Raw genomic sequence first — 23696 nt, forward strand, 5'->3', positions numbered from 1 at the left:
GCGATTGGGAAATTACAGAACTGTATGGTGGAAATGGAGGATCGCAATCAACAGAACAATCTTTGTCTGGTCAGCTGACCTGAAAATGAAGAGAGAGGTGATGCCATCTCATACTTGCAACATCAACTCCCAGTTTGGTTTCCTTCCTTAGCCAACAGAGGGCCCATCGAAATTGAGTGGGCTCATCATGTCTTCAATGGCTGGGAGACCTCATCAAAAAGACCAAGAACACTCATCTTCAAACTTCTCAAGTACAACAGCCAACAGGCTATTCTAAAGGCCTACAGACAGTCAGCTACCAAGATTCTGCTTTGCCAGTCACAGCTCCTGTTTTTCGCTTACTACTCTGGTGCGACTCTACAGCGGCGTAAAGCTTTCTCTTCTTGCAATGTATCGCTCAAACAGAAAGGGATCCAGCACTTTCTTCTCTATACTGCCAATCTTTTTTTTTTAAATACTATGTTTATTTGAATTTTTTACAGTAATTACAATAAATCTCACAATGAAGGTGAAGAAAAAAATATAGATACCCAAAATACAGATACCCCTTCCCCTACCCGAACAGCCATGGCAAAAAACAAAAAACAAAAAAAACAAAAAAACACACATTCCATAAGTATTCAGTACCAGCACTCAAATGTCCCTTGTTTGTCCAGCTTATAAATTATTGTTCCACACAGAAGGCTGAAATGAGAAAAAAAACAACAAACAACTCAAAAAATCAAAAACATAAAAACTTTTTTTGCATACATACATACAAATACATAAAGTAATAATAAATCTAACAATGACAATAACAATAACAATAATAATAATATGAAAGAAAAATGGTGGGGATTTGTGCGTTTTACACTCCAGGCAGGCAGAAATCTTCAAAATATGTTAAAAAGGGGGACCATGTTTCAAGAAACTTGCATTCCGAAGCTCAGATAGTAAATTTGATCTTTTGAATGCAAATCATTGCTTCTTTGATCCATCTGCTGTGCGTTGGGGGGTCAGCCCTTTTCCAGTGTAATAGAATTAAACGTCTCGCCAAAAGCGTAGTAAGGCGATAACTGTATACATGTCATTCTTAAGCTCTATGCTCTCAGGCCTAGTGCCGAAGATGGCTATCAAGGCATCAGGGTCGATAGGGATACCATAAATATTTTTATAGGACTCGAAGATTTCCCTCCAGAACTCCTCCAGCCTGGGACATGGCCAAAACGTGAGCTATTGTGGTGGTTGAATGCAAACCCCTATTACATGCAGAGCTATGTTGGGATAAATCTTAGCTAGATTTGAGTTAGTGAGATGAAGTCTGTGGAGTATCTTAAATTGAATAAGACCATGTCTAGCACAGGGCAATGAGTGCACCACAGATCTATGCCCAAATCGTGTTGCCAGGCTGTCCTAATACCATCTAAATGTTGCGGATCTATAGAGGTTAAAATGGAATATATACATGAAATGAGTCCCCTGCTGTTTGGGTTCAAATCAAGCAATGCCTCAATGGGTGAGGGAGGGGGTAACCCTGGAAAGGAGTTAAATATCTTCTTAATGAAGCTTCTATCTGCAGGAATTTAAATAAATGAGATCTGGGCAGAGCAAAATCATGTGCAAGCTCTTCAAAAGAGCTAAAAGTATTATTTAAGAATAAATCTTTTAAGAGTCCTATCCCTTTCTCTTCCCAAATACAGAATGTACAATCCACATAGGATGGAAGGAATAGACAGTTAGAGACAACTGAGGCCCAGAGTAGAGGCTGCCTGCAAACCAAAATGTTTCCTAAACATTTGTGTGTAACCACTGGGTTTGGAGAACTAACATAATTGTTTCCTATCAGAGGGAGTAAGGTGCAAACTAAGGATCTAAGACGAAATCTGCTACACGACTGTTCCCCTTGCACCCACAGTGGGGTATTTTGTGGGTCTAGGTCAGACACCCAGTATATGAATTTCTGAATATTGCTTTCCCAGTAATAAAATTAAAAATTAGGCAGCGCCATCCCTCCCTGACATTTTGATCTTTGTAAAAAGGCCTTCCTAATATGGGAGGTTTTGTTTTCCCACAGGAAGGAAGCTGTTAAATTGTCTAGTTTAATAAAGAATCTCTTTCTAATAAGAATAGGTATATTTGAAAATAAATACAGGAAGCACGGCAAGACCGACATTTTAACTAGGTTAATGTGACCTGCTAAAGACAAAAGGTGGACCATTTCATAATACAGCAATCTAAAAGTGGGCAAAAGTTGGCTTTGAACAGATTATTAAATGATTGTGTGACTTAAATACAGAGGTGGGTAGAGTAGCCAAAAACTGTACTCAGGTAAAAGTACAATTACTTAAAAAAAAAAGTTTACTCAAGTAGAAGTAAAAGTACTAACTTAAATAATTACTTGAGTAAGAGAATGGTGACTGAGACTGTCAGTCCCTAACATTCTGTCTAACATATTTTGTGTTCCACATAATACAAAGTGTCACACTGGTTTGGAACAACATGAGGGTAGAGAAATGATGACAGAATATTAAATTATGGCTGAGCTATCACTTTAAAGAGATAGTTTACCTAAAAATGAAAATTCTCTCATCATTTACTCACCCTCACTCCATCCCAGATGTGTATGACTTTCTTTCTTCACAAATTAAGATTTTTAAAAGAATATTTTAGCTCTGTAGGCCAAAATTTTGATGCCCCAAAAAGCACATAAAGGCAGTATAAAAGTAATCCATAAGACTCCAGTTGTTAAATCCATGTCTTCAGAAGTGATATTATAGGTGTGGGTGAGAAACAGATCAATAGTTGTCATTTTTTGCTAGACAGCATGGGGCGATATGCAGAGAAGAATGTGAATCACCAAAAACACAAGAAGAAGAATGTGAAAGTGATCTGTTTCTCATCCACACCTATCACATCGCTTCTGAAGATACTGATTTAACCACTGGAGTCTTATGGCTTACTTATATGCTGACTTATGTGATTTTGTTTAGCTTTAAAATGTTGCCACCCATTCACTTGCATTGTATGGACCTACAGAGCTGAGAAATTCTTCTAAAAATCTTCATTTGAGTTCAGCAGATGAAAGAAAGTCATACACATCTGGGGTGGCATGAGGGTGAGTAAATAATGAGAATTTTTATTTTTTGGTGAACTATCCCTTTAAGGGCTCTTGTCAGATCTGGATGAATTTTTCAATAAGAAGAGAGGTTTGGGAACATTTCTAGTAATTATTACAGTGAAAACATGAAAATGTCCCACAAGGATGTTATATATAAAGCTGAAATATAAACCAAAGCAAGATCATGCTTTATTAATGCCTTCTTTCGCTGTTTCATAGCTTTTAAAGTCCTGTGTGGATTCTTATTTCAGTGTAGTTACAGTTTTCTGTGTCATAAGTATTTAGATCATTAGTTCTGTACAGCAGTACCACCGCTCTCTAAATGCATATACGCAGCCTAGTGAGTAGGACACCAACCCCAGTCACGCAACACTCGCTGTGTCTGAAACTGCCCCCATCCACTATATAGTGCACTATTTCGGGTGTCTGCCATTTTATAGGAGTGTCTGAATTCTGAGTGAGCCACTCATTCCCTACTTTTGTTCACTCATTCTTACCCACAATGCACTCTAATTTCAAGTGTACATTTGATGTTCACTCGACAACGGTTAATTTCCCACAATCCACCACGGGGAAGACGTACGAGCTGGGAGTTTACTGCTTCCTTCACTCCTGCAATGTTTTATTTCATGCTGAATGTAGTAAATTACTTTTTGACAAATCATTACTTGATTAAAATAACATAATAACATATAGAGAGACAAAACTTACAGATACATTTTAAAATGTACTCTTTATTTGATAACATTTGTTTACTCTTTATGTTAACACACAGTATTTATGAAAAATGACAAACAGAATTATGATTTATTGTATCAATATATTATTTAATAAGAATAACAAGTAAGGCCCAAGTATTTTAAAATTGAATATGTGACATTGTTTCTGGGACAGCACCAGAGCTCCGACACTCGGTGTATATGCCAGCATCTGAATTCACTCATTTCATTCACTTACTGCTGAGATATAGTGCACTAACTGCCATTCACTATATAGGAAATAGTGAATGAGTGAAGGATTGCGGACACTCTCTTCGCCATACGCGAAGCATTTTTGCTCATGCACAGCGAGGTGCCTCACGCCCGCACATCGCTGTGCATGCGCAAAAATGCTGTCTGTTCGTGCTCCAGTTGTTGATCACGCGAATGGCAGTGATTTACACTTAACTTGGATGTTTACAGTTAATCCACTTGAAGTAGCTGCGATAGTTTCCAGTACCCCCGTGAGGGCGTGGGGTAAATGCATAAATTCTGCTCATGACATGCGGGACGCGGGACAAAGCGCACTGATATATTGCTGCTCTGATTAAAAAATGTACACTTAAAAACTGATGTCATAAGAGCCCAGTTACATTATCACCCTGAAAATGACCATCTCATTACACAGAAAAGCCCGCGTTAGGATTAGAGCCAAAATGTACCTCAGCGTGCTGCCTTAAGTTGGAGTTGTGATTTTAATCTTGAAATATCAGCTTGTCTTGCTGTTAAATGACGGCATTGCATGACGAAACTATTATTTTTTTCTCACTGTGTGGAGTGAAGAAAGTGTTTCACTTTGAAGAGTTTGATGCTTCAGCAGTGATTGAGTGACAGTCTGTGACAGCAGCATGTGCCTCTGTGTGAACTTCCGCTCTCCTAAAAGTCCCATTCAGTAATCTCTCAATAAATTACACATTAATTAAAATTAAACCCAGTAATGTAACGACAGGAATGCCACCCATTGTAAAGAAGTAAAAGTAAAAATATCTCATTAGAAATTTACATGAGTGAGAGTAAAAAGTACCCACTTTTAAACCTACTCTAAAAGTATATTTTTTTCAAAAAGTTACTCAAGTAAATATAACGGAGTAATGTAGCATGTTACTACCCACCTCTGCTTATATGCCCAAGTATTTGAATCCCTCATGCACCACTCTAAACGGGATAGAGGAAGAGTCTATGTGGATAGATAGTATTACCGGGAACAACTCGCTTTTATGTATGTTGAGATTGTAGCCTGAGAATTTACCAAATTCCTCTAAAATGGAGATAATATGGGGCATTGAGGAATCGGGGTTAGAGACATATAACAGAACATCGTCTGCATATAATGTAATTTTATGCTCAACACCATTCCGGGTAATACACTTAAAGTTAGAAGAGTGACAAAGTGCTGGAGCCAAGGGCTCAATTGAGATTGTGAATAACAAAGGGGAGAGGGGACATGCCTACCTGGTACCCCGCTGCAAAGGGAAGTATTTGGAATACACATTGTTTGTGCACACTGAAGCTACTGGGGAGTCGGATAACAACCTAACCCAAGAAATTAAGTCTTCTGAAAACCCAAACTGTTTAAGAGTGTTAAAGAGATATTCCCACTCTACTCTGTCGAACGCCTTTTCAGCGTCAAGAGAAATTATGGCTTCATGCTCATCCTGGCGAGTTTTTGTGTATATTACAATATATAGACATTGCAAGTTATTAAAAGGGTTATGGCCACAAATAAATCCTGTTTGGTCACTTGAGATTATTGTAGGAAGAATGGGTTTTAAGCAAAGTGCAAGGATTTGGCTAATATTTTTAAATCAGCATTTAAAAGTAAAATTGGTCTGTACGGCTCAAAGGGTAGGGTCCATGTAATCTTTTGGAAGAAGAGAAATTGAAGCTTGTGTAAGTGTCTGAGGAAGGGATCCTTTAGCAAAGGACTCATTATAGACTGCCACATGAAGCCTTACTGCTCTGCACTGCTGAAATAGCACCTGTAACTTCTGTTTGCGTTATGAGTTTACCGAGGTCTGAATTAAGACTGGCATCTATAGTTGGTAGATTCACTTTTGTAAAAAAATAGGAATCTAAGATTGCTGGATCATTAAGATACTCTGAGGTGTATATAGTAGAAAAAAAATTGGACAAAACTATCATTAATATCATGAAGAGTGTACACCATTGAGCCTGAGGGGGCTTGAGTGATCGTTTTCAAGTTAATAGACTGACGAGCCTGAGAGGCCAGTAGTTTGCTGGCTTTGTCTCCAAATTCATAAAATGTGTGTCGAGTTTTTAACAAACTTCTCTTCATGCAAGTTTGACAGTAAAGTATATTTGGTTTGAAGGCGCAGCTTTTCTTTGTATAAGTCAGGGCTAGGAGATATGGCGTACTGCCCATCCAACCTGCTAACTGCATCTGAAAGATCCCTGAGTTTTGTAGTTTCATGCATTTTGGCATGGGAAGAGAAAGAAATTATTTTGCCACGTAAATACACTTTCAGTGTTTCCCATAATGTAGATATTGATCTTTAGTTAGATAAGTAATGGAATTTTACTAAAAATTACAAAAGTAGAGGGTTCTACAATAGTAGAGGGTTCAGCCTCCAGGGTTTAAAGGATGAATGCTGAGCCAGGAAACTGAGTACAAAAGAGGAGGGGGCATGATCTGATGTGACAATGCTGTGATACAGACTTTTTGTAATAAAGGGCATGAGACTCTTATCTACCAAGAAAAAAATCTATGCGAATGTACGAGTGATGTACAGGGGAAAAAAGGAGAAAACTTTAAACGAGGGAAAGAGGAATCTCCAAGGGTTTAGTAACCCATATTTCTCACAAAAATTCTGAATACTTAAAGCAGATTTTGAGGGCTGTACAACATTGGTTGAGGATTTATCTAAGGATGTATTCAGACCACAGTTAAAGTCCCCACCTATAATTAACGCGTAATCATCAATGGGTGGTATAGTTGCAAAGGCTTTACTAAAAAAATTACAATCATCAAAATTTGGGGCATATACACTATATTGCCAAAAGTATTCGCTCATCTGCCTTTAGACGCATATGAACTTAAGTGACATCCCATTCTTAATCCATAGGGTTTAATATGACGTTGGCCCACCCTTTGCAGCTATAACAGCTTCAACTCTTCTGGGAAGGCTTTCCACAAGGTTTAGGAGTGTGTTTATGGGAATTTTTGACCATTCTTCCAGAAGTGCATTTGTGAGGTCAGACACTGATGTTGGACGAGAAGGCCTGGCTCGCAGTCTTCGCTCTAATTCATCCCAAAGGTGCTCTATCGGGTTGAGGTCAGGACTCTGTGCAGGCCAGTCAAGTTCTTCCACACCAAACTCGCTCATCCATGTCTTTATGGACCTTGCTTTGTGCACTGGTGCGCAGTCATGTTTGAACAGGAAGGGGCCATCCCCAAACTGTTCCCACAAAGTTGGGAGCATGGAATTGTCCAAAATCTCTTGGTATGCTGAAGCATTCAGAGTTCCTTTCACTGGAACTAAGGGGCCAAGCCCAGCTCCTGAAAAACAACCCCACACCATAATCCCCCTCCACCAAACTTCACAGTTGGCACAATGCAGTCAGACAAGTACCGTTCTCCTGGCAACCGCCAAACCCAGACTCGTCCATCAGATTGCCAGATGGAGAAGCGTGATTCGTCACTCCAGAGAACGCGTCTCCACTGCTCTAGAGTCCAGTGGCGGCGTGCTTTACACCACTGCATCCGACGCTTTGCATTGCACTTGGTGATGTATGGCTTGGATGCAGCTGCTTGGCCATGGAAACCCATTCCATGAAGCTCTCTACGCACTGTTCTTGAGCTAATCTGAAGGTCACATGAACTTTGGAAGTCTGTAGCGATTGACTCTGCAGAAAGTTGGCGACCTCTGCGCACTATGCGCCTCAGCATCCGCTGACCCCATTCTGTCATTTTACGTGGCCTACCACTTCGTGGCTGAGTTGCTGTCATTCCCAATCGCTTCCACTTTGTTATAATACCACTGACAGTTGACTGTGGAATATTTAGTAGTGAGGAAATTTCACGACTGGACTTGTTGCACAGGTGGCATCCTATCACAGTACCACGCTGGAATTCACTGAGCTCCTGAAAGCGGCCCATTCGTTCACAAATGTTTGTAGAAGCAGTCTGCATGCCTAGGTGCTTCATTTTATACACCTGTGGCCATTGAAGTGATTGGAACACCTGAATTCAATTATTTGGATGGGTGAGCGAATACTTTTGGCAATATAGTGTATGTTAACAAGAATTACTTGCCTTCCAAAAAGGCAACCTGTAACAATCACATAACATCCGGTGGTGTCACTAATGACATTTTCACTGGTGAATGGAATATCCTTCCTTATGAGAATAGCAGTACCTCTGCCCTTTGCGTTGAAATTCAAGTGAAATACCTGTCCTCCCCAGCCCCACCTAAGTTATTAAACTTACATCCGAATTAAGAATGTGGGTTTCTTGCAAGAAAGCGATACCTACATTTAACTGGTGCAAATGAGAGTAAATCCTATTTCTCTTGATGGTATTGTTCATGCCCTTCATATTCCAAGTTGTAAAATTTAAGTTAGTTTTATTAAACTTGGACATTTTATCCGAAAATAAAGTGTTTGTGGGCATACAGAATGAGGTGTACTAAACCAATCATAATAAACAACATAAATGAATTGGAATGGAAGTGTGTATCTATTCGCTAACTCAAACTAACATAAAGTAAAAACTGAAAGAACCAACAGGATGTACAGATACCCACTGCCCCCCTCCCCTGCCCCAAATAGCACACTATCAACATTAGGAAACAAACATTTGCTGATATACAGAGAACCATAACTCACCTGCTCACATCTCTGCTCCGTTAAAACTGAACTATAACTGGTAAAGGAAATTTACAATGCACTCTGAGAGATTATGAGTGGAGACCAGTTCAGACCCTCAGAAAGTAGAACATTAAACCCATTACTGAACTACATGTACTTCACTCAAGGTTCAAATAGTCTCTTCAGCACATTTTCTTTAACACGAGCCATGAAATTTCCTGAGCACTGTTAACAAGAGTTTATATTAGATAAGCGTAGAGGCGAAGATACTGTCAGTGGTCAGCCAGCAATGATTCTATCCACACAAGGAAATGCATCCTTTATTTGTTTGTCGAGAGAGGAATAATTCCTGGACAAACTCCGTAGCTATTTGTGGGGAATCAAAGAATTGTCTCGTTCCACCATGGCTGATCCACAAGCGCATGGGGAAAAGCAAACCGAACTTGAAACCAGCTTTGCTGAGTTGGGCTTTGATCTGGTTGAAAGCCGCTCTTCATTTGGCTACCTCAGTGCTGACATCAGGGTAGAAATGTATCCGGGATCCTTTGTATAATATCTGTACCTTTTCCCATGCAATTCGGAGAATCAGTTCCCTCACCAGGTAATGGTGCATTTGGATAATGAATGGCCACGGAGCTTGATCACTTGAATGTTGTTTCTCCTGGAGCAGTTTTCCAGGTCATCAAGTTAGGCCCTCAGCTTTTCATTGTCTTTCGACAGCGTTAAGCACATAGATTCCAGGGCAGTGACACGACTGTCCACATTGGTAAGAGATTCTCCCACATCCTTCAGTTTTTGTTCCTGTTCCAACAACAAAGTTTTCATGGCTGAGATAGATGACTTACGTTCTGCGAGAATCTCCGCTATGAGCGCTGCCATCTCAGATCTTATACCTCCAAGGAGTTCTCTAAAATAATCTCCCTGGCTCTTGGCATGTTGTGCTGCTAAAGGTCCTGCTTTAAATCCCAGAGGTGCGTCAAAAAATAAGTGCTAAATAAGCAGTTAAATAAAGGGAAATGCTCAGAGCAGAAACTTTACGATTTCTCACGCTACCATCTTACCAGAAGTCCTCTATCCTGCCAATCTTAAGGTACTGTTCAATAACGGGACACAAGTTCTCTTTTCTCCAGAAGCTGCCCAGAGTTTTATCGATAGCATTTAACAGCTGCCAGATTTTATTATGGACCTAGTACTGTGAAGTGGTTATACGTTACACTGGTGTTCAGGGCATTAAGACATGTTAAACATGTTTGTTTCCACCAACATATATCGGTAAACTATTTAAATATATGCAGCATTGGTTCTTGTATACTGCGGGGTCTGGGTTTGTTTTTATTGGGTTTTTTTACCATTGTTTTTTTTTTATATATATATATATATATATATATATATATATATATATATATATATTTGCCCTTGAATCATGCGCTCATGTCTTTACCTAAATCAATAAGCAAGACTTTCTTGGTCGAATCCAAGGAATGTTAAAGATTTTTTGTTGGCTAGTCCTTGCAGGGTATTCTGTCTTGTACCCTGGCTGGATAGCAAAGTTCAAGTTGTTGTTTGTATTCTTGTTTGTTTTTTGTTTTTGACTTCATATGATACTTCATCAAGCCTGATGTGGGAGGGTGTATGTGTGCAATTGTATATGATGTCTGTCTCTTTGAGCCAATTACATGAGCAAATTTACTTTTATTTCTTGGAATGTACATGGTCTTAATGACCACGTTAAAAGGGTAAAATTACTTGATTTTCTACGTAGGAAAAAAGTTAATGTTGCATTAATTTTACAGGAGACTCATTTTAAACAACAAGATGTGCATAGGTTTCAAAATAAATATTACAGGATACTTTCGAGCTCTTGTGCCCAAAATAAGACCAAAGGTGTTCTTCTTTAAAAAAAAAAGCATTTATGTGTGGAAACATTTGGAGGGGGATGCTAATGGTAGATTCTGTAATGCCGTAATTACTTGGAATACATCTAAATATATAATGATGTCTACATATGCTCCTAATATTTTTGAACCAATTGTTTTTTTTTTTTTTTTTTTTTTTTTTTGATGACAAAAACTAGACTGTTGGCTTTAGGTAATATTCCAATGCATATTGGTGCAGATTTTAACCTTGCAGTGGATCATTTGGATAGATCTGGTGGCAGTATGCCTACTACTTATCAGGCAACAGCATCTACATTTTTCAAAGACTTTATGGCTGATTTAAATGTTGTAGACAGTTGGCGTATTAGAAAACCTAATGTGAGGGAATATACTTATTTCTCATCACGTCATAAAACTTTCTCCAGAATTTATTTTTTTATTTTTTTATCTTTACTGTTTTACTGAACTCCATTTTGGATGCTGAAATCCTGCTAATGATTAATCTAACCATTGTCCTGTCCTGTCCAAATCAAATTACGTCCGACTTATGTTTCTCCGCGTTTTCAACGTTGGCGCTTTAACGTATTTCTTCTTCAAGATAAAGAGTTTTTGAAACATATTAAGAAAGATCTTAGTAATTTCACTGATTTGAATAATACTCCAGATGCCAATCCTCATACTCTATGGGAGGTTACAAAATGTGCAATTAGAGGTAGTTGTATATCTAAAGTCGTTAAAGGCCAAAAGGAGATAATTGCTTTATTATAAAAAAATAGTAATAATTTAGTGTTACAGAAACATAATTTTGATGCAAGTAGAGCTATTGTTTTAAATTCTTTGAAGGTGGAATTTAAAGTGGCATCCTGTGAGTTTTTGATACTTTTTTAACAAGACAGCTTTATTATGAACATTCTGAAAGACCTAGCAGGCTGCTTGATCTAAGACTCAACCAGTCTGAGCAACTTGCATCCGTATAGACTGTTAGGGACTTTCTGGTTTAGTTCTTACTCACCCATCTCAGGTTAATACTGTTTTTCAGGATTTTTATTCAGAGGTATACAAGTCTGAAGGCCCAGACGATCTAGCAGACATGAATGCATTTATGGACCACCTTGAACTTCCATCTCTGTCTGTATAATAAATGAAACAATTAGATGAGCCAGTCACTCTGGAGGAATTGAGATCAGCTGCAGTTTCTATGAAGAAACGTAAATCCCCAGGACTTGACAGGATACCCCCAGAACTTTTATTGGAGGTCTCGGATTTAATTGGCCCATTATTACTGAATTCTATTCAGTATTCTCTTGAGGTTGGCTTTTTTCATAGGGACCAAAGGTTAGCTCTGATCTCACTGCTCTTAAAAAGTGGTAAAGATCCACTAGATTGCAGGATTTACAGGCCCCTGTCCCTATTAAATGCTGATATCAAGTTATATGTGAAAGTACTTGCTGAAAGGTTGAATTCTTGTCTCTCAGACTTAATACATCAGGACCAGTCTGGCTTCATTAGGGGCAGATTGGCCTCGGACAATGTTAGGCACCTTTTGAATGTAATAAAAAATTGTCAACAAAAATGTTCATTGTCGAATAGTCATTTGATCTCATTTAACGTAACATGAGATCACATTAATCACTTATGATGACGCACGAGAGCAGCACTGCAGTTCGCGCCTGACTGAGTAGAGGAAGAATTACACAGCTCACAGTCCAGATGCACTCTAAACTTTCCAAACAGCTTCACTTGATGTAGATTGCAAAGTATGAGGGAATTATAATGCAAACATACAAAATAAGTAAACACAGAAGCACTCTCGTTGTGGAATAAGTGGAGCTGGAGCTGCCCCTCCACTGAAGCAAAACTTGCATGTCGAGTATCTTTAAAGAAAACACCCCGGAATTACATCTTAAATGCAGTTGTATTTAATGCATTATAGCTTTATTAAAGTTCAAATAATATGGAAGCAGATCGTGTAAATAACTACAAACTCCAAAACTGGCATTTCTCTGTGTGGTCAGCACCTCTTCTATGAGTTGCGCGAATGTCTCGATCTAAGGGGTAGAGATTGAAACTGCATCCAGCTGATGCACACTCTGCCGCAGGAATGCTCATCCCTCGATCGTGCATGCTTAATGCAGCTAGATTATAACGTGATGGCTTGTGACTTATTGAATCATAATATTTGTCACTGTGCATTTCTTATCGTGAAGAAAATTGGCAATACTCAGCTTTATTAATAAGAGAGACTGTTTTTTTGAGAGTTAAAGATGGATTGAAGTAAACAAAGGTGAGAGTGGGTAGTCTTTGCCCCATTATACACTGCAACAAAATACGTTTTTGATTTGTTTTTGTTTTGGCTTGTTTTCCTATATAAATATCTAAAACTCCTTTAAAACAATGTACATTTTCTTTAGCAGCTATACTGCAGAAGAAAAAATTGTTATCTAAGAATGTTGAATATAATATAAAAAATACAAATAATTTAAAATATCTAAAAATCCTTTAAAAAGAGATGCATTCACCTGAGAAGCAGCATAGAAGATATTTAGACTTGCTTTTAGAGAATAGATCTTGAATATAAGTATATTTTGTCTTTACTGCACTGGCAGAAGTATAACCAAGTGAAAAAAATACACTTATATACAAAATACACATATATTTAAAATAAATTCTCTTAAAGCAAGTCTAAATATCCTATATGTTGCTTCTCAAGTAAATGTATCTTGTTTTAAGGATTTTTAGACCATTTTAAATGGAAAACAAGACAAAAACACTTGATAACAATAGGATTTTTTGCAGTGAATTTCTTTACTGAATTAAACTTAATAAAAAATATTTTTTTCCCTTTCATCCAGTGAATGTCATTTAGAGGTATTTTTAAAAGATAATTTTGTCCTCTTTATTGTTAGTAAGCACATTTAATACAGTCTTTTAAGTTGGGGCACAAGCTGAATAATCAATAAAGAGCAAATGATTGATCATTGCAATAATCGCCAAATTGTCAAATAATCATTCTAATAATCGTTATATTAATCGATTATCAAAAGAATCATTAGTTGCAGCCCTAACAGTATGGTGGCTGATGATTCGAGTGCTGTATTAAGTTTGAATGCTATGAAAGCATCTGACAGAGCTACTTATGGACAGTGTTGAAAAACACTCGTTTCTCCATATGATTCAAACTCGTTATAGTAGCCCAACAGCGTGTGTCTCTAGAGGATACACAGTATCTGCACAGTTTTCCCTAGAGAGAGGAATAAGGCAGGGTTGCCCTCTTTCCCCGATTTTGTTTGCGCTCTCATTAGAGCCTTTAGCTCAGGCTGTTAGACAAAGCTCTTTAATTTCCCCTATTTGCATAAAGAAATCCATACATCACATTTCGCTATACGCTGATGATATCATTCTTTTTGTGTCAGATAACTCAGTACCTCAGGCACTAGCATTATTTGATTATAGGATAAATTGGTCTTAGTCCATTTTGTTGCCTCTTAATATTTCTCCTGCTGATGTTATTCTCCCAACTGCTTTACCTCTACAGATACAGGCCTCTGGTTTTACTTATATATTCGTCCTTCTCATAATCTTATTCGTAAACATAACTTTAACCACATGTTAGATAAACTCAGAATGGTTCTGGATAGATGGTCGCCTTTACAGATATCTCTCTCTGGCAGGATTTCAGTATTGAAAATGAATGTTTTGTCTCTGGTCAATTTTTTTTTCAATGATAGCCATCTTTCCAATGCCAAATTTCTTAAAGAGGTTGATAAGATGTGCAAAAAATGTATATGGAATAACATAAAGTCTAAACTGCGCCTAGGAAATATTCAATAGCCTAAAGAATTTGGCGGTCTTGCTTTACCAAACTTAAAATTTATTTTTGGGCCTTTCAGCTCAGATCTTTGAAATCATGGTTAGATCCTTCAATTAAAACTGCTTGCCGTTCTACAGAGCAGGAATTAGATCTCCCCCTTAGATTACAGGATGTACCATTCTCTGGTCTCAAGCAGTGTAGTTCATTACTTAGATTGGGTTCTATAATAAATTGCTCTCTTGAAGTGTGGAAATACACTTGCAAATATCTAGACTATACCTTGAAATTTCACAGATCTTCTCCAGTTTGGTTTAATAACCTCCTTTTGACAGGTTCTAGACCTTTTGTTTTCTCTTCTTGCTCAGCAAAGAATATCCATACTCTGAATGACATTTTTGATTCACACGGTTTATGTTCTTGCAGGAAATTTTTGCAATTCTTTTCTCTTCCTAGTTCTTATTACTTTTTATACCTCAGATTACAGTCAGCTCTCCGGGTTTATGGTGTTCCCTGGGATAGCCAGTTAGAGAACCATCCTTTGCTTGAACATCTCCAGAGACTTAATTCTACCCGGTTCAGTATCTTATTTATATGTTTTTTTTTTTACTTTTAAAACTCCGACCTTTGGTGCACTCATAGTCTGTCAAAGGGAGCTCGATATATTCAATACTGATTTAAATTGGGACACTATTTGTAATAATGTTTTCACATCATCAAAAAATGTGGCCCATCAGCTTATACATTTTAAGTTGGTGTGCAGCATTTATGTCACACCATGTCGTGCTTATTTGATGAAGTTTTTCAATGACAAAACCTTTGTTGTTTAATTTGAAACTAAATAAAAATGTTATTAGTAAAAAGAAAATTATAAAAATACTCAAATGTCCAGGAATATAATTATTTTTCCTGGAAAATATTTAAGTATAATAAAACTGCTTGACTGTGTTGCTAACAAGGTTTTTGTAGCATGTACAAAAACATGGCAATGATCTGGAATAGGAGTTCAGTACACAATTTCGTATTCTTTTGTCACTGCTGGCAGCAACTCATTGTGAAACAACATCATCGTTTAGCCTGCCATGAATGAATCTCTGTCACATACATTCTGTGCTTATCTGCTGTTATCTCTGCTCTGCTCAAGTATTGATATACTGTAGTTACCTATCTGTCACTCACTCAACGTTGTGTCGATGTAGGAGCCCCAAACACCTCTGCTTTTTTTTAAAAAGGCCAATGATAATTGGCGAGTGGAATTTGCATGCCACTCCCCCGGACATACGGATATAAAAGGAGCTGGTATGCAACCACTCATTCAGATTTTCTCTTCGGAGCCAAGCGGTTGTATTCAGTGCATTGAATACAATTCCCTCCAAAGACGCACCTCAAAACTGCTGGATTTATGGCGCATTTCAGTGGCTTCTCCCCCTCTGCATCCGTGGAGTGCGGAGAACGCCCCTGGGTGCTTCGGCAGAGCGAAAATAAGAGAGTACTGTCTGAAAAAAGAATGGTTCCTTCGTCTCCTGGGTCACATATCTGGTGCGCACGGCCGTCGTCATGACCACCGTCCACCGTCCCATTTTAGCAGGTATGGCGCTCCAGCGGCGGACCCCCTGCCCCTGTACGCCCATCTGTGGCACAAACACACCCACACAGTATTGGTTCCAATGGACTACGGGGATGAGATTCCTCCTCCCCCCTCATCGGCCAATCTTATGGTGGGCAGCAGGAGCCAGGTAAGTGCTTCGATGTCCCTGGACTCAGCATGGCCACGGGGCTCGAGTCCCCTCGACGTGGCACCTCGAGCTCCACCCCACCGCGAGGCCCCACCCGCCGGTACATCCGACGTGATAATTCTCTTGGTCCCCCTCACCCGGAGTTTGGGCGCATGGCTCACGCTTTCCAACCCGTCGCAATGGCTGACCCAGACCATCCGACTCGGCTACACGATTCAGTTCGCCAGGCGCCCGCCAAGTTCAGCGGCATCCACTTCACCTCGGTGAAGAGCAAGAATGGATATTCAGCCCTTGGACCGACCTTGCATTTCAATGGGCAAGGGTTCCCCTAGAGCAGGTCTCCAATCGCGTCGTGGTTAAAACAAACGCCTCCAAGATGGGCTGGGGCGCCGGATGCAATGGGCACACAGCTGCCAGCTCCTGGACTGGCCCGTGGCTGCATTGGCACATCAACTGCCTAGAGTTGTTGGCAGTACTGCTCACCCTGCGAAGGTTCCGGCTGTTGATCCAGGGCGTGACGCGCTGTCACATCAGGTTACCCTCAGGGGAGAGTGGAGACTCCACCCTCAGGTGGTCCAGCTGATTTGGAGTCAGTTTGGTCGAGCACAGGTAGACCTGTTTGCTTCTCGGGAATCCTCCCACTGCCCACTTTGGTATGCCCAGACCGAGGCACCCCTCGGTATAGATGCGCTGGCACACAGCTGGCCCCCTGGACTACGCAAATATGCATTTCCCCCAGTGAGCCTACTTGCACAGACCCTGTGCAATGCAAGCTCCATATGTGCTGGTTCCCCAAAGGCGACCCCATGTGATATCTTCCGCAAAATCGTTTCCCTGTCAGCAAACTGCATCTTCCTTGGGCAGAGGCCCCTCTGCCCCCAGTCGCCATGCTCTGTAGAAACTCCTCCCCCTTCGGGTAGGACCTACCATGGGACCTCTCCACATGACATACTTCTGACAAGAGTCGGTAAGACCAAGTGACGTATTCCACTCAAAATAGCCCCCCCCCCCTCCCCTTTTGGGAGCGGTGTGGTCTCTGTGGTGTCTTCCTCTTGGGAGGGATACCCCCCGACGCAGACACTTATGGCTCCCAGTCAGTTAACAAATTCCACTCTTTTTGGGGAGAAAAGAGAGGGAAAGAGGCCTCGGCTGGCCTAGCCTGTCCCTATAGTTTCCTCAGTCGACTTGTTCCTGATGGACCGTTCGACGCTCATGAGAGCATTGGGGGAGGTTACGTGATGGTGCTGGCTACGAGACACACAGCGGTCTGCCCGTCACACACCGCCAGTTCACAGGACAACGTCGAGTGAGTGACAGATAGGGAATGTCCTGGTTACTTTCGTAACCTCAGTTCCCTGATGGAGGGAACGAGACATTGTGTCCCTCTTGCCACAACGCTGAACTATCTGCTGAAATGGCCGGGACCTGGTCTTGGCTCCTCAGAAGAAAACCTGTTGAGTGGTTGCATACCAGCTCCTTTTATACCCGTATGTCCGGGGGAGTTGCATGCAAATTCCACTCGCCAATTCTCATTGGCCTTTTTTCAGAAAAGCAGAGGTGTTTGGGGCTCCCAAGAGTGACCCCTAGTGTCACTACATCGACACAACATCTTGTTCCCTCCATCAGGGAATGGAGGTTACGAAAGTTACCATGACATTCATAATATAAAATATGTTTTGTTTGTTAATACAACATTGCTGTTGTGTTAACCCAAAAAACATTTAAGTCTAAAGTTTAGATAATGATGATGGTCAGACCACTGATTTTGTTTTTCAACAAATTCACACTCAGAGTTGGTAGCATGGTGATTCAGACTTTACACCTCAGGATGTTAATGAATTTTCAAGACTTCAACAATCGGAGTCTGGTTACTACATGTAATCTGTGGAAAACAAGGACGGAATCACAGAATCTTGTCATAAAACTGGCATAAACTATAAAACGCAGAGTGTCATTGAATATGACATATCTGGATGAAAAATAAAGCTGTGTATTTATTTAATTAAATCACCGCTTTACAGGGAATAACTTATCTGGAGGTGGAAAAAACTACCGTCAAAAACACATAGAAACATCAAAATAAAAGCTTGATTTAAATTGATGCATGTGCTTTGCTTAAATTGTTGGGCGCATAAAATGTCCTCGAAATGTCCTGGAAAATTGTGCCTTGAAAAGAGTGGGAACCTTGAGTGAGAATGCCCCTCCTCCTACTACCACCTGCAGTTAACCTGCAAGTAGAAAATCATGGTTCATGGCTGTGATGTAACTAAAGTCTATTGGCTATTTTGTAAAAGAGTCAAGCCCTTTGATATGTCCCACCCAAACTTCTTGTTTTTTAATACGTAATATGTTAATACAAGAAAGAAAATTGGGCTCAATTTTGCAGTGTTCCTTCTAATTTTCCCAGAAACCAATCATCCCCACATCTCTCTCTCTCCCCCCGAGTGATTATCTCAGTGCAGGCCAATAAGATGTTTATGGGTCTAGCCCATGTTTTTCATTAGCTTGTTTTGCCACCCTGTGTCACATATGTCAGATTGGATCACTTTCGGAGAGGCAGACAGTGTCATCCACACTAAACTCACCTGTCTTCAAATAGACAACTTAAACTGGCCCCCTGCTGTTACCTATTCCTGCCTCCTCTCATTCGCCGTCTTTCTCTTTCTCCCTGCCTCGTTCTTTCCCTCTGTCTGACCTGAAAAAGGCAAAATGTTGGAGTCAGTTAAGCAAAGTTTTAGTGCTGACTCAAACACAGAAGTGCTTTTCCATTTTTAAATGAAAAGAAATAATTTGAATGAAACTGTGTGGAGTACAGTCTATAAGCCAAGTGTCATTTTCGTTCCGCAAGCCCTCTGTCTTGAAAGTCAAATTATAAAGCATAAGTCAGGCTTAGCTGCTGTAGTTGGTACTATGGATGTCAAGCATCCAATGAATAATGGAGACCAATTCTTTGGGTGGATATATCAGGGATTTTTTTATATATATTTGACAGAAAATCCACCTTCTCCAGCGGTATCAGTGGCATCCTGCATTATTTCAGTGTATGCTGATATGATAATGTATTAAAACCCCTGGGCTGAATTATATCACCTGTCTTTCGTTCTGACAGACCTCACGAATCAGTCAGCTGATCATTGCTACAGATGGAGGGAATCGGAGCAGCTCGGTCGACCTCACTGTCATCATTACCAACGTGCACAACCAGCCCCCGCAGTGGGAACAAGCAGAATATTGGGTCACAATCCCGGAGAACACACCACGTGACTCGAAGATAGTGGTAAGACTTTAAATTACTCAAGTAAGGTTACTATAGGATTTACCAGGGTCTCGTCTGTTTTCTGCTAAGAGTGTAAAATAAATTATAAATACACATTAGAATCCAAGAATCATAAATAAAGGCATTTTTATAGCTTTTTAGCTATAGCTGAGATTGTATCACTGGAATGATTATTAAATTACATGACATTCTAGAATACTTGATTCTGATTGTTCTTGTTTTAGAGTACTTTTATTGGTGCCAATTAATCATGCTTGATTACAACTATGTTGTGGTTGCATGTTAGACATTAAAGTTTTAGGTTGATAATGAATTTTTGCTGTTTATACATGTAAACAGTAATGTTTTAAAGTAATAGTTCACCCAAAAATGTTAATTCTCTAATCATTTACCCTCATGCCACCCCAAATGTTTATGACATTCTTTCTTCTGCTGAACACAAATGAAGATTTTTAAAAGAATATCTCTGCAATAGCTCTGTAGGTCCATACAATGCAAGTGAATGGGTGCCAGCATTTTGAAGCTCCAGACGACTCCAGCTGTTAAATCCATGTCTTCAGAATCTATATGATAGGTGTGAGTAAGAAACAGATAAATCTTTTTTTACTATAAATTCTCCTCCCTGCTCAGTCAAACTCCACTTAAATTTCACTTTCACATTCTCCTTCTTCTGTTTTTGGTGATTCACATTCTTCATGCATATCGCCCCCTACTGGGCAGGGAGGAGAATTTATGGTAAAAAATGTATTAAATTTTCAACTGTTTCTTGCCCACACCTATCATATCGCTTCTATAGATATTGGTTTAACCACTGGAGTCATATGGATTACTTTTATGCTCCCTTTATGTGGATTTTGTTGCTTCAAAATTCTGGCACCCATTCACTTGCATTTTGAGGACCTACAGTGCTGAAATATTCTTCTAAAAATCTTACATTTGTGTTCTGCAGAAGAAAGAAAGTCATACATATCTGGAATGCCAGGAGGGTGAATAAATCATGAGAGAATTTAGATTTTTGGGTGAACTATCCCTTTAATAGATAGTGCTCTCCAAAAATTCTAAAATTACACCAGCACTTCTACTTTTAGAAGTAGTTTAGGTAAGATTGAGCTCTAAAGAGCCTGTCTCATGGTGTTGGACTTAGGTTTTGATGCTAGTCCTCAGTGTGTGATAATGGTGTACTGGTATCCTCATCAAACTTCTTAACTAGCTAATAAAGGGAACAGGTAGACCAGCAACAAACAGAATTTTTATATTGTATATCTAAAATATAAATTTCATATTTACCCATTTATATGAGTGTGATATATTAACTGTAGTGTGTGGTCAAATATAGAATTACACTTGTTCTTTTTGTTTTCCTTATTGTGGTTCCTGCTTTGGTTGTGTTGTTGATAAGCAGAGGTACAGTGTTGAAGTTGTGCCTCTCTTGTCACTGAGGATAGTCACATCTTATCCAGCCTTCAACATGTTTTCCAATACAGCCCTTCTCAATCTATGTCACTTTCGTCTGGGAGCTTGTACCCACAGAGATCAGCATCCACAAACAACCTCATCTGTCCAGCAAACTTGAGCAGACTGCTTGTCTGAACATTCTCTTCTAATTCATTCAAAAGGGGCAAAAAGGCCAGTCCTCTGAGCCTGTTTTCCTTGCATACAGCAGATTTATCAGTTAAGCGTGCCATGAGGAGTTCGGCTGGAGTCACTGAATTTTCCTGTCATCAGCTGCTTCCTGTGGCTGCTGCCAGCAATTCTGCGATCTGTACGTCCCTCCGCATCTATCTTAGCACCCCTCAGTGGTGCAAACTGTGGCAGGGAAATTCTCCTCTTCATGTTTCCACAGGATGTAAAATAGGCTTAGGTGGGATGTTTGATCTTTAAAATTACTACTTTCCCTGCTGGCTTGTAAAGAAAGGTTGCACCGACATGGCTTTGCTAGTCATTGTTGCTAACCTGTTTGCTAAGAGCTACAGGGTTTACACTATAGTAGGTGGGAAATGCATACGCACACTTATAGATAAAATCTCTGTGCCTAGTAAGCTGCCTACCTAGGCAGCATTTTAAGGCATCATGGATCCGCTCAAGGCACAAATGCTCTTCCAAAAGTTAGGCAGCAAAATTATGCTGCCTTATAAAATACTTAATTTTGACCAAAGCCTAAGGCAGCATCACACATATCCTTTACTTAATTGTAAACTTAGGTTAAAAATTAATCCAATAGGGCAGTCAGTGTTGAAAGAAACGTTAATTTCAATCTTATATTTCAAATATAAATAGTACTTCTATAAAAATTGCTCAGTATATTTGAAATGGGCATTTTACCCAATATTTGTGTTTGCTAAATATTTTGACGCTAGTTAGAGTATCACGTCATTAGCTTAGCAACAAGTGCTAACACAAGTATCGATTGGCACTAGGGGTCCCTATTAAAAATGCCACAACTAGCTGAACTGTTACATGAACTGGCGGTGCGAGACGAGCAGACCGCTGTGTCCCTCATAGCCAGCGCACCAGGCCGTCACGTAACCTCCCCCAATGCTCTTATGAGCATTGAACGGTCCTTCAGGAACAAGTCGACTACCCAACAATAGGGACAGTCTAGTCCAGCTGAGGCCTCTTTTCCTCTTTTTTCTCCCCAAAAAGAGTGGAGTTTGTTAAATGACTGGGAGCCATAAGTGTCTGCGTCGGGGGGTGTCCCTCCCAAGGGGAAGACACCGCGGAGACCATACCCCGCCCAAAAAGAGGGGGGGGGTATTTTGAGTGGAATACGTCACATGGTCTTACCGAGTCTTGTCGGAAGTATGTCATGTGGAGAGGTCCCATGGTAGGTCATACCCGAAGGGGGAGGAGTTTCTAAAAAGCATAGCGACCGGGGGCAGAGGGGCCTCTGCCCAAGGAAGACGCAGTTTACCGGCAGGGAAACAATTTTGCGGAAGATATCACATGGGGTCGCCTTCGGGGAACCAGCACATGTGTAGCACCTACCTCAGTACAGGGCCTCATTAGCGCACGTACTGGGCCGGCGCTATGCGCAAGTGGTACACCCGGCCAGCTGTCCCGGAACTTACCTGCTCATGCCTGCCAATACACAGGACAAGACCAGCTCAACCTGGAGATTGTAGAACCTCGCAAAGGTGTTGGGTGCTGCCCAGCCCGCTGCTCTGCAGATGTCTGCCAAAGAGGCGCCACTGGCCAGGGCCCAGACTCTGGGCAGCGCCCAGACACGTAAGACAGCGATCATGGCCGTCAGAAGTGGAGAGATAAGGACTACAACCAGGAATAACACACAAACGGAAAGGTATCTTTAAACAGACGTTCCGTGTGTGCTGCTCTTTTAGAATGAAAATATACTCTTTTTAGAATATACTCTTTTGTTATTCTGCCGATGCGCCCAGGGGCATTCTCTTCACTCCACGGGTGCAGAGGGGGAGAAGCTGCTAAAATGCGCCAGAAAATCCAGCAGATGAGGTGAATGAACTCACGGATGAATTCAGCTTCAATGAATAGAAACTCTCGGCTCTGAAGAGAAAATATGAATGAGTGGTTGCATACCAGCTCCTTTTATACCCGTATGTCCGAGGGAGTGGCATGCAAATTCCACTCGCCAATTCCCATTGGCCTTTTTTCAAAAAAGCAGAAGTGTTTGGGACTCCCAAGAGTGACCTTTAGTGTCACTACATCGACACAGCGTCAAGTGAGTGACAGATAGGGAAACACAGTTTCACAATGAATAAGACATTCTATGCCTTTGGGCATCATACATTATGTCACAGCTAACTAGTAATACCAATTGACATTTTAAAAACATGTCCACGCATGAAAGCCAGAACTTGAAACGACACTTAATGCTCAAGCAAGCCTAATTTTAACTGCAACATGATTGTTTTGTGAAATGAACGTCTCCCGAACAGACATTCAAAAATCATAATTTTTCATATGAATTTACCAAGGAGCTCTATAATACCAGTAAAAATCTATCTAATAATATTTGCGATTTAAATGTTGCTTGCAATAAATTTAGTTTCATCAGGGTACACGGTTATGCTGCGTTCCATTCAAGTTGGATGTGGGATATTCCAACTTGATATCTCTGACTGGGGGGTTTGGGGGGTGCGGGGGGGCGTCGTAGAAAAAACCCGAAAAAATTGAGAACCACTGGCCTATTGCAACAGTACTTGCTAGGAGAATAAATTAGGTAGTAAGCGATTTCGGGTCGGGTTTGGGCTTAAAATCTGATGGTATTGTTCAGGCCAGGTAGGGTCGGACCACATGTCTCAGGTAAGTGTCGGGTTCAGGTTTAATTTTAAGGCCCGTTC

At 40.3% G+C, this 23696-nt stretch overlaps 1 protein-coding gene across 1 annotated transcript in view; it reads left to right on the top strand.

Moving 5' to 3' along the window:
- Nucleotides 1-23696, top strand: part of LOC127453442 (neural-cadherin-like) — a 212896-nt gene that overhangs the window by 140349 nt on the left and 48851 nt on the right. The window contains exon 12 of the mRNA XM_051719776.1: nucleotides 19213-19380. Within this exon, the coding sequence (XP_051575736.1) occupies nucleotides 19213-19380 (168 nt within the window). The remainder of the gene's footprint in view (nucleotides 1-19212; nucleotides 19381-23696) is intronic.

This window comes from Myxocyprinus asiaticus, chromosome 15 (genome assembly GCF_019703515.2).
Source record: "Myxocyprinus asiaticus isolate MX2 ecotype Aquarium Trade chromosome 15, UBuf_Myxa_2, whole genome shotgun sequence".
In the NCBI taxonomy this organism is placed as follows: domain Eukaryota; kingdom Metazoa; phylum Chordata; class Actinopteri; order Cypriniformes; family Catostomidae; genus Myxocyprinus; species Myxocyprinus asiaticus.